The sequence below is a fragment of the Pogona vitticeps genome, chromosome 6 (genome assembly GCF_051106095.1).
Source record: "Pogona vitticeps strain Pit_001003342236 chromosome 6, PviZW2.1, whole genome shotgun sequence".
Classification (NCBI taxonomy): Eukaryota; Metazoa; Chordata; class Lepidosauria; order Squamata; family Agamidae; genus Pogona; species Pogona vitticeps.
The window spans coordinates 113,526,928-113,539,360 of record NC_135788.1 but is presented as its reverse complement, the minus strand read 5'-3'; the positions used below and the strand labels follow the sequence as shown (position 1 = coordinate 113,539,360).

The 12,433-nt window shown below is 43.3% G+C and overlaps 1 protein-coding gene across 1 annotated transcript; it reads right to left on the bottom strand.

The window, feature by feature from the left end:
- Positions 1-4,945: 4,945 nt before the first annotated feature.
- On the bottom strand, positions 4,946-8,338 carry LOC140708279 (vomeronasal type-2 receptor 26-like). Its single transcript, XM_073003672.2, has 2 exons — positions 8,335-8,338; positions 4,946-8,197 (listed from the first exon to the last, which is right to left on the bottom strand). The coding sequence occupies exons 1-2, from the start codon at positions 8,336-8,338 to the stop codon at positions 7,287-7,289; spliced, it is 915 nt and encodes a 304-aa protein (XP_072859773.2). The 3' UTR covers positions 4,946-7,286.
- Positions 8,339-12,433: the final 4,095 nt, after the last annotated feature.

The window sequence follows — 12,433 nt, the reverse complement described above, 5'->3', positions numbered from 1 at the left end:
AATGTAGCGATCACCCTGCTTTTGCTCATGTAGTATGTTATTTGCATATATTATTGAGAGCTGTCGGGGGGTGGAGCCAGAGAAGCTAAAATGCTGTCCCCAATGCTGTTTAACATCTATATGAGGCCGCTGGGCAGGGTCATCAGGGGATGTGGGGCATCGTGTCATCAGTATGCTGATGATGCACAGCTCTACATCTCCTTTACACCTACCTCAGTAGATGCCGTCCTGTCCCTCCAGCACTGCCTGGAGACTGTACTGGAATGGATGCAGTCAAATAGATTGAGGCTGAACCTGGACAAGACGGAGGTCTTGAGGGTGGGTGGCCCTTCCATCAGTGGCATACGTAGATGACTCCCTCTCCTTTGGGGGGGACGACCCTTGCCACAAAGAGTGAGGTCCGCAGCTTGGGGATACATCTGGACCCAGCGCTTACCATGGAAACCCAGGTGGCGTCCGTGGTCCGCTCCGCCTATTTTCATCTATGGCAGATTGCCCAGCTGCAACCGTATCTTGATGCGGGGGCTGTCACTAATCTAGTTCATGCGCTCGTAATCTTGAGATTAGACCATTGTAATGCACTCTACGTGGGGCTGCCTTTGAGGCTGATGCAGAAACTTCAGATGGTCCAGAACGCAGCGGCCAGGCTTCTTAGTGGGGTGAGAAAATATCAGCACATCTCCCCCACTCTGGCTGCATTGCACTGGTTGCCTATTCATTTCCGCATTGACTTCAAAGTGTTAATGCTTACATATAAAGCCCTAAATGGTTTGGGACCTCAATATTTGGCAGATCGCCTTCTCCCGCCCAGATCTACCTGAATCACCCGACATAGGCAGCAGGGACGGCTGAGGGGACTGACGCCGAGGGAGGCCCGGAAGGAGAAAACTAGAAACCAGGCCTTCTCGACGGTCACCCCTCGGCTGTGAAACACCCTCCCTACTGAAATTCGGCTGGCACCCTTGCTGGGTGCTTTCAAAAACCAATTAAAAACTTGGTTATTTAAACAGGCCTTTCCCCCAGTCAATTAAGTGATTTTTCTTTTCTTTCTTTTTTTCTTCTTTTTGAGTCTTGCCATCTTGGAAACATGTTGGTTAGTATTAATTGTAATAATCCCATTTTATATGTTATTTTAATGTGTTTTAACCTATGTAAGCTGCCCCGAGTAGATGTTGTCTAGAGGGGCGGGGTAAAAATCAAATAAATAAATAAATAAATAAATAAATAAATAAATAAATAAATAAATAAATAAATAAATAAATAAATACATACATACATACATACATACATACATACATACATACATACATACATACATACATACATACATACATACATACATACATACATACATACATACATACATACATAAATAGAAGTCAGAGAGAGGAGAGTCTGAGGTGAGATTTCAGTGAGTTTAATTCACAGAGGAGAGTCTGATGTGAGAAGTCAGTTGGAGTCAGAGATGAGAGCCTGAAGCAGAAGTTAGACTGTGGTAGTTAGAGAATGTGGTAGAGTTAGGAATTAACCTGTTTTGTTCAACTTTCTGCTCAGCTTGGACCTCCATCTTTCTAACTAAAGGGTGTTGACAGAGGTCAACTGGTGGCAGTATAAAGAGCGAATGTGTAGTGGGACTCAGGCTAGTGAAATAATCTGGGGACACATAAGGGCGCATCACACCAACTTCTGGACAAGGAAAGTCAGCATGAAGCTACAAATGGCCAACAGCCCCATGTAGTCTAGGACAATGTAGAACATGAGATCCTAATCTTCATTACAGAAGTGGGGAGAGGTAATTGTGGTGCCCGCCCAGGTCATGACTATTAATGTGTTATCTGCATGTACCAATGAGAGCGCTAGAGAGGCAAACTCATGAGATGTAAGAGTCTCTGCAGGAGGAAGAAATAGGGGGATTTGTGAATTTGGAGTTTGGGGCTGAGAGAGAAGGTTGGCGATTGGGAGACAATGAAGTAGGATGTTTTGTTAAGAGTTGACAACATTGATTGTACCTTCATTACCTGTAATAATAAACAATTTCTATTTGGTTCTTTTTAAATGACACATTGCCTGGACCGCTATCATGAATAATACACAATGTTGATGTCGTCAACTGGTGGCAGTGACACGACACGTAGCTTGTGCCCATTGCTTGGTGAAACAACCAAGGGACAGGTGGGAACTTGAGAGTAATCAACCAGAGAGCACAAGTCCCAATCTGAGTAATAAAAGGCACAAGAATGATAGGGCCTGGCAGTTGTTTCCCCCTTTACCTGTGTCTGAACTGTTTCCTCATTCTTTTCTCCCTAATGTTCAGGCCTGAAAAGAAGAATGTAACATTGGGGAAGGAAGGCACAGCTCAGTAACCCACCTCCAGGGCTACCATATATTTCCCTTTACTGCTCGGATTGGTTGGCAGAAAAGACATACAAAGGTTGAGAGCTAAGCAAAAAAGAAAGGGGTTTGGAGAGAAATGGAGCCTCCAGGACATTCACCCATGGCAAGTAATGAGCAGGGATGTTGGCAAGTCTTTATGTCCTGTGAAACCCCAGGACAGGGCCAGGAAGTATTTATAGGAGTGCCGTCGCTCCCTACTCACACAAAGGGGACTCAAACCTCTCCTCCACCTTCTCCACCTAGAAAAGAAAGCAAGGAGGTGGATACTAAAGAGTTGGAGGAACTGAGAGACAGAGAGGGACAGAAACATCAAGGGGTGGATATCAGGGATCTAGTATTGGGGATAAAAGGGTTAAGTGTGACGGTGCAAAGTGGTGAGATTTTGGTGGGAAGGGGGGAATGCTCGGTGGAGGTGGGTGCAGGAGATATAAGGGAGAAGCGGGACGAGATTCCGGGCGGTTGGGAAATGGTTTGGGTCCAGGATCCCTGGACAGGGAAATGGGAACAAGTCAAGGTTCCCCATGAGGAGGCTGAGCGGCGAAGGCACCAGGGTCAGCAACCCCGTCCATCATATTGGGGAGAGGCGGAAGCGAAGGAGTGAAGGCTCCGTCTCCGAAAAGATCGAGAGATCGAGGCCAAGAAAACATGGCATCTTTCCAAGCTCCAGAAGATGGGAATCTTCCCGGACCGTGGCTGGCCAGTCCGAGAGGGGGTTCCCCACTCCGGGGTTGGAGCGAAGATGAAGAGACCCTTCCGTTACTAGCCGCGGAGGGAGACGAAGGTGAAACCCCGATTATAGAGAAGGTCTTATCGGGATCGTGGGAGTTTGACAAACTAAACCCATTTGTTAATAATGTTTGGACACCCTTGCAGTCAAGGTTTCGACAGCAAGAGATGTTAAATCCTGTTCAAAAGGACGTTACAGTTAATGTTGGAATGTTAATAAATGAAGAACATGTTGTTGAACTTAAACTGTCTCATACTTTATTGGGTGTGACAGAAGCCCCTAATAACGAACCCTCACATGTCCAAGGGCAGAGTCCCAAGGCCCAAGTCTGAGTCCCTGTTTAAAACAAGCTTTTCTCCCACCAATAGGGCAGGGGTGGGTGGGTGAGTTGTGTATGTGTGGGCAGCTCAGAGGCTTTGTGAACTTTTCATCCCATCAGCCCTTCCCCAGAGCACCAGATTGTCACCACAGATATTTGATTTTTTTTATTTTTGACTGTCTTTTTTTAAGCAGAGAGGCTGCCTGTTCTGGTTGAGTACTATTCTGTACTGTGCATTTACATTTTATTTTATTTTTGCAGCTTGGTGGGTGGGGGTTAGGGCTAGGTGGGGGTTACAGTATGCTTCTGTGCTCTGATGGGTCTTGCAGTGTAGTTTTAAAATGTGAAAAGTAGACTGTAATGTTAAATTAAAATTAAATGTGAAAACTAGACTGCACAGTAATTTTTAAATGTAAAATTTACTGTATTTATTTTTTGCATTCTGTGCCTTCTAGGGTTTGTGTATGAGACCTCTCCTTTGTTTTAAAATGTGTGGATTTCAAATGTACTGTACAGAAAATTTTCTGTGAGGGTGGATGGCATGGTGTAAAATAGGTTTTTTCCCCTTTAAATCACAAAATTTTCTGTGTGGGTCTGTGCCGGATGGCATACACTGTACAGAAAAACAGGGCTTTAATGCTTGCTGATTTTTAAAGGAAGTAAAATGCAGTTTAAGAGTCCAAAATGGTTTTTTCTTTAAATCAGAAAAAAATCTGATTTAAAGTGCATTTCAGAGTCATGTCTGTCTTTGTGCTGAAGAATTCTGAGGAGTAAGAAAGCTGGCTTTCAAACAGGGTTACAATGCATTTCAGAGTCATGTCTGTCTTTGTGCTGAAGAATTCTGAGGAGTAAGAATGCTGGCTTTCAAGGAGGGTTGAAGTGCATTTCAGAGTCATGTCTGTCTTTGTGCTGAAGAATTCTGTGGGGTAAGAATGCTGGCTTTCAAACAGGGTCAAAGTGCATTTAAGAGTCATGTCTGTCTTTGTGCTGAAGAATTCTGTGGGGTAAGAATGCTGGCTTTCAAACTGGGTTAAAGTGCATTTCAGAGTCATGTCTCTGTGATTAAACATGCTTTAAATTGGCATGGTTGAAAACAAGATTTTAAAAGTGCTTTTAAAACTGTTCCCTGCCTCGCCCCCCTCTTTTCCTGAACTTTTCTTGACCTAAGATCATTTTAGGTCAAAAGAAGAAAAAAGAAAAATAATCTCTCCCTAGTGGTAGAGTGCGGATTAGCAGGCTTCCCATTAGTTCCTATGGAGCAAAAACGGCAGATATGGATTGAATGGTTTTCAATGCACTCCTATGGGAAATGCATATTCGACAGCGGACTTTTCGACCTGCGGACCCCCTTCCAATACAGATTAATTGCGTAAGTCGAGGGTCCACTGTATTCCTGCTCATGGGAAGAATCCAGATTTAGAAGTCTATGCTTGTAGTCCTCCACCTGTAATGAAAAGCTTTGGGGTTTCATTTTTTTTTAATTGAAATGGACTTCTAAATACATATTTCTTTTTTAGGTTTTAATCTTTTTGAGATGGATATCTTTTGAGATTTCATATTTTTATTTCAGATTTTCCCATTCTCTATAAACACATTCACACCATTTAGTTCTACTGTGTACCTCTGAGATCATCCGTGCTGCGTGGTTGACCGTTTTTGCCATTGGTCTGCTCTTACTTAACAAATGCAATCCCCCCTAGGATTGATTTAGGGATTGATCTAGGAATACAGGTTCGAATTCAACAGGATCTGATGCTTTTCATGTGACAGAGACCTGGATTTGAATACTATTGTCTGTTTAATTTCTTATCCTTCATTCATTATCCGCTTACCTCAAATAAGACACAACACAACTATTATGGAATAAACATGGGCCACACTTTATTGAATATTCATATTTATCTTCAATGGAAAAATGCTGGGGGTCCTGCTGTACTGCAAAATCAGGTTATGCAAAGGGGTCTAAACAGACCCCTAACCAAGCTATGGGTGAGTCCCGAGCACCGAGATCTCACAGTCGTGAAGACAGCGAGAACCCGGCTGGCCCAAATTTGTCCACCCCTCAGACCTCAAGTCCCCTTCTTCTTGTTGACTGTTGCTCCAGGAGCAGCCCCAGCAGATCTTCTCCCCGAAATACTGTAATGGCACAGTCTGCAGTGCTGGGAGATGAGACGAGCTATTTATTTTATTTAATTATTACATTTCTATCCCACCCATCTACTCATTTCGACTATTCTGGGCGGCATACATCAAACACAACACAATAATTAAAATAATATCAGCATCCAAAAATAAAATAAATAATCGGTCAAGATGGAAAACAAAAATAAATCAAATAATGGCCGGAGGGAAGGCCTGCCTAACAGTCATGTTTTTAATTGGCTTTTAAAACATTGGCTATACATTACCTGTGGTTGTGAGGGGACTCACTGAAACCTCCTTTATCCGCACTACCCACCTGTATGACCAAATTTGACAACCTCTCACTATGCCAGCACCCCTTAGCCAATGTGGGATAGGCAAAAAATCCCTGATTCTAAAGGCCAATCAGGATGCAGGTCAAAAATTCCTATCCAGCCCCAAACAGGCAACCAGTAAAACTCGCACTAGCATTCAGGATGGGGGGTGGGTGGGCTGATGAAAAGAAAGAGGCTGAAAGTGAGAGGAACCTTGCCTTAAATACTCCCTCTTCCCCAATCCTCTCAGTTTACTCTGCAAGAGCTTCTTGTTTCACGCTATCCCAGGAATGGGATAATGGTGGCCCGCACTGCGATAGAGCTCATCAGTGGACCGGGCAGTGTCTTGGGCTTACAGGAATTATGTGCAGAACAAAGAAAGAAAAGCAGTCAGTAATGACCGGCCTATTGTCCTACACCAGCTTCCTTAACAGAATTATCGGTTTGAGAATGATTCTCTTTAAGTACAGGTGGCCAGATGTAACCAGCTCTGAGCACTGAACTGATTGCACAATAAAAAGGTAAAGGTAAAGGTTCCCCTTGACAATTTTTTTTGTCCAGTCGTGTTCGACTCTAGGGGGCGGTGCTCATCCCTGTTTCCAAGCCATAGAGTCAGCGTTTTGCCCGAAGACAATCTTCCGTGGTCACATGGCGAGTGCGACTTAGACACGGAACGCTGTTACCTTCCCACCGAGGTGGTCCCTATTTATCTACTTGCATTTGCATGCTTTCGAACGGCTAGGTTGGCGGGAGCAGGGACAAGCAACGGGTGCTCACTCCGTCGCAGGATTCGATCTTACGACTGCTTGGTCTTCTGACCCTGCAGCACAGGCTTCTGCAGTTTAGCCCGCAGCACCACCACGTAACTCAATTGCACAATATATTGTAGCATAATTGATTATTGAAGCAGAAAATAGGATAGTTGTCAAAGTTCATTTAGTCTGATTCCAAAGAATTATTTGTTAGTTTGCAAGGTTTTTTTAGCCGCGCCATTACCAGTGGTCTTTGAATGGAATACAATATTAAAACTTTAAAAACACCAAAACCAGTAAAAATAGTCAATATTAAATTATATACTATATTAAAATTATCACCATATCTTAACCTTTACCTATGCCATCCTCAAGATCAACCTGAATGCTCAGTTGTCACCCAACATCCAAACAACATGCTGTCTAATAAAATGGAAGAAAAACACTGCACCCACTTGGAATTTAATTGTGTAGGTATGTTCTCATAAAAGCAACAGAGGTTTTTTCTGCCTAAAGTAATATCAAAGGAGTACAAAAACAGAACAGTTTTCAAGACGTCTAAGATATCTATAATTTCTTTCTTTGGTATGTGTAGACTTTCCCCAGAGGGAGGCGCTAAAGACGTTGTGATTTTCTTCTCACCTGCATCTCACCTTATTCCCTACTATTTGCTCCTTGGTGTTCAGATCAGGCCTGAGAAGAAGAACATAACATTTGGGAAGAAAGATAAAACTGAGCAATCCACCACTGGAAACTAAGATGGAGAAGACCTCCACAGCTACCATATATTTCCCTTTAGTACTCAGATAGGATGGGAGAAAAGACACCCAAACGCTACAAAACATCAGCATGCTGAAAGTGATTAATTTGGCTTCATTAAAAGTATCAGGCAGCTTCCGGGCAAAAAAGGCTACCAAGAAACTGAGGATGGCCAATAACCCCATGTAGCCTAGGACAAGGTAGAACATGAGATCTGAACCTTCGTTACATTGAACTAAGATTGCGTCAGTCTCAGAATTCGTATCAAACTCTGGGAAGGGGGGAGAGGTAATCAACCAGACTGCACAGATACCAGCCTGAGTAAGAGAAAACACCATGATGACTGACCCTGCCAGCCGCTTCCCAACCCATCTCCTCATCCCATGTCCAGGCTTTGTGGCCATGAAGGCTACTATCACAGTGATGGTTTTGGCTAAGACACAAGCAACAGATACACAGAAGATGATGCCAAACACCATTTGTCTCAGGAGGCAGGTGAGAGTTCCAGGCTGTCCAATGAAGAAGAAGGAACAGAGGAAGCAGAGGAGGAGAGAAGAGAGTAGGGCGCAGGTGATGCTCCAATTGTTGGCTTTGACCATGGGAGTATGGCGGTACTGAATGAAAGTCCCCATCACCACGATGGTGGTGATAGAAAGGAAGAGGGCTAAGCAAGTCAGTACTAAGCCCAGGGGTTCCTCATAAGACAGGTAGCTTAGGGCTTTGGGAATACATCTGTCTTGATTCTTGTTTGGATACTGGCCCTCAGGGCACTCTGTACATTGTTCTGCATCTGAAAGAAAGCAACATCATCTCAGCTTTGGAATCACCCAACTTTAATTTATTAGAGAAAATAGGTCTGTAATTGAGTCCTGCATTTATTCTCAAAGTTGTACTTCTCCATAGGTGCTTCTGGATTCCTTCACTTACCCATCTGGATTGAAATCCTCCCTTTAGGGCACGCAACGCAATCATAGCAGCACACCTGCTTCCCCACTTGGACAGACATGCTCTCTCCAGGATGGCAGCTCTCCACACAGGTGGACCTGGGCAGACTCTAATGACAATTAGCAGGAAAATTATTGAGAATTAACATTATTTTAAAATATAATACAAGGGTTGTACTTTTTGCCAGAATCCTAATGGGTTTCCATAAAATTCGCTGTGCTTCTTTGGAGACATGGTGCAAGCAGTCCCAAAACATACTCTTGCCCGAGTCCAACTCCTATTCTTATCTAGTGTAGGCAAATTGCATCAGTTACTGAATGGTGGATCCATGCATTTTTATAACCAAATGACTCAATGGAAGATTTAAGGATCCTTCCAGTCTCTACAAGCTTCCTTTCTGTTTGAGGGCCAACCTGAATTTCTTGTAGCAACTCAATTTCACATCATCTACATGGAAATGCTGGGAGAGTTTGTCCAAAATTTTGGGGTAAAGTGGACAGACAGAATTCTAGCTCCTGTCCTCTGCAGATGATGGCCGGAAGGACTGGCAAAAGTTTAGGAACTTCCAGAACATGGCGAAGCAGCTCGAAAAACTCACAACAACCATTCGATCATGGCAGTGAAAACTTTGAGGAAGAGATTGTCACCAGTATGCTGATGACACCCGAATCTATCTCTACTTTCCATCTAATGCAGGGGTGAGCAATTGATTTCTATAGAGGGCCACATGAAATATCTGAACTGTGTTCGGGGGCCGAACCAACTTTACTTAAAAATAAAACAGTGATGTTATGATTGCTTTTATTTTAAACTTGTTAATCTTCACAAATATTAAAGAGGTTGGTTGTTGTGGGTTTTTCGGGCTTCTTGGCCGTGTTCTGAAAGTGGTTCTTCCTAACATTTCGCCAGTCTCTGTGGCTGGCATCTTCAGAGCACAGTTTGCTGTCCTCTAAAGATGCCAGCCACAGAGACTGGCGAAACGTTAGGAAGAACCACTTTCAGAACACGGCCAAGAAGCTCGAAAAAACCCACAACAACCATTAGATCCCGGCCGTGAAAGCCTTCGCGAATACATTAAAGAGGTTTTTTTGCAGTATATTAAAGATAAGCAACTAATCAACTTTAAAGAAAAAGCTATAAATGGTTTTGATGTTCAAGTGAGAGAAATTCAGTCTTTCTGGGGATTGAACAAGTGCTTGAACACCGGACTGGAGTGACGACCGGCAGACCAGACAGGAGCGGCTTGCGGGCTGTATGTGGCCCTTGGGCCACACTTTGCCCAGGACTGATCTAATGCCAAGGAGGTTGTCTTGGTTCTTAACAAGTGCCTGATATCTATAATGTGCTTGATGAGGGCAAACAAACTAACATTTGATCCAGACAAGACTGAAGTGCTCCTGGTCAGTTGGAAGGCAGGGGACAGAACAGAGATTCGACCTCTGCCAAATTGGGTTGTGCTCCCTCTGAAAGCACAGGTTCGCAGATTAAGTGGACTCCTGGATTCATCCCTCAGCATCGATGCCCAGATTTGGCCAGGAGTGCTTTGCACAGTTAAATTTGGGGTGACAGCTGTGCTCATCCCACAAGATGTCTGATTTGACTACGGTGAAGTATGCCTTAGTTACATTTCTCTTGCATTACTGTATCACATGCTGTATTGGGCTGCCTTTCTGGATGGTTCAGAAATCTCAGCTGGCACAAAATGGAACAGCCACACTATGGATTGGTCCCAGTGATAGGGAGCCTATAACGCCCCTGTTGCAACAACTGCACTGGCCAAATTACGAGTATTGGTCATTACCTATAAAGCTATGCATGGTTTTGGTCCAGGCTACCTGAAGGACTATATCTCTCTATCTGATCCTTCACAGTATTTTAGGTCATCAGAGGAGACCGTTCTCTGTGTCCCATTGCCAGGACAGGCACGGTTGATGGGGACACGAGATGGGGTCTTCTCTGTGGCAGCTCCCAGGTTTTGAAAGGCTCTCCCTCCGATGATAAGGCTGACCGATGAAAACCCATCTACTGAGGCAGGCTTTTAGCATTCATAATAAATACATAATTGTCATTTTTAAGTTTTGATCATTTTTAATGTTTACCTACATTTTTATTATACTGTATATTAATTAGTGTATAATTTAATTGTATCTTAATGTTCAACAGTCATAGTTCACAATTATATTATTTTAATGTTTGGAAATGCCTTCGGTCCCCTTACGTGGAGAAAGGCAGCATATAAATTAAAGAAACAACCAAATGGTTAAAAATGATCTCTGGAAGCAAAGCTAGAATTGATAATTCAAAATAACTTTTTGTCAGCCAGTGGCAATGTACCAGGTGTAAGACCACAAGAGATAACCTTAAACTATTATTCTAACACTCATAATCTTCCATTTGGATGTCGCACGGGACTTTAAGTGGAGCAGCTTTGAGAATCAATCTGTCCACTTCTATAAAAGGGCTTCTCGCCTCTTCTGACAAAATATCACCACACACAGATACCAGCATCAAAAGTACGCTCAGAAAAGAAAATGATGATACTGCACATGCTGAAGAATAAACATATGTACCTGATTAAACTTCTCATTCCAGGTGATGGCACTTCCATTCAACATGAATCTCTGGCCCACAGGAGCCAGAGGGTTCACACTTCCAACCCGGATTGTCTGGAAGGATTCGTTGGGGAACCTGACAAAATTGACGATATCATATCCTGCTTCTAAGTCTCCTTTCTCGTTAAAAACTATTTCTTCCCCAGCACTGTTGTTAAACTGAATGTTTCTTAAAAATAAGTGGAGCTGGATTGGAGGAGAAAAATATAACTTTATTAGACTCCAGGAAATAGATTAATACTTTGAGCTTTGAAGTATTTGAAAATATTCCCTCTAAAGCATAATGGAAGAGGAAAAATAATATCTAGTGGGATATTTCTTGGGCTTCTCAATGAACCAATGCAGTTTTGCCTATTTTTCCTATCAAGTGATCTGTCTCCTGATCCTTGCAACTTTCCTTTGAGGAACATAAAATCATAAGCAGAAATCCCCTGGCTGCAGCCTGGTGTGCATGAGGTGATGATGTCATAGGCTCTGACCTTTCGGTGACCTCAGGTTGGTGGGAGTCAGTGGCAGATTTTTCCATACATTGAAGATCATCCCACCTGTTCTGAGGCTTCCAAAGGGAACCTCCCTCCTCTCTCATAAACACACATACACACACAGAGGGCACTCTTCTGTCTCCTGTAATAGCTGATCCATCTACTGATTTCTAATAGACATCTTGTGCATAGAACCTCTCCTTCTCCCTGAGTACCAGATGTTGTCAGAAGAGTAATGTATTAGTTAAAACATTTCTCTGATATAGAAGGGAGGAGCTACGAGCAGCGAGAACAGGGGAATTCTAGGGCTCTAGATTCCCCTGGGTCTACTCCGAGTCAGATGACCCCCCCCGGAGAAGGAGGGGGCAAGTTCCACAGGAGAATGGACTTGTTAGCAAGTGGGAGCTTCGGAAATGCCAAATTTCAGATGGCAGTCTGGTTTTTGGGAGAGTTTCCTTCCTGCACGAAGTCTGTCTCGTGAAGTCGCCATGATCGGTAAGTTAGCTGCTCGGCAAAAGGGAGGAAATTTATAATCTGACTACAGAACAGAAATTAATCTAATCTGCTGATAAGCTACAGCAAGTAAAGATCAAATCTGCTATGTGAAAGCTGTTTGGAAGGAGACCTCAAGCGGCATAACTTCGGACACCTTAACATTGGAGTTTTTTACTACGCCATAGCACAAAAACGAAACCAACTTATTCTCTTTCCATTCTAACCCTCCCTCCCAGAGAACTGGCCTCCCATAAAACTGTAAAGTCAGGACTTAAGAACTTTAAATAATTCTGCAATGACTCTATATCTGGCTACAATGTCTATGAAGTCCCCCCTCACAAGACTTTAAGAGCGGACTTGCCAATAAATCATGTGGAGATTTTGAGTAATTAATCTGTCGACTGGTACGGCCATGGAAGGTGGGGCTGTGTTATCGTCGCAACTGGCAATGCATTATTTCAAGGAACTCCTTCAAGAATGTCAAAGCCACAT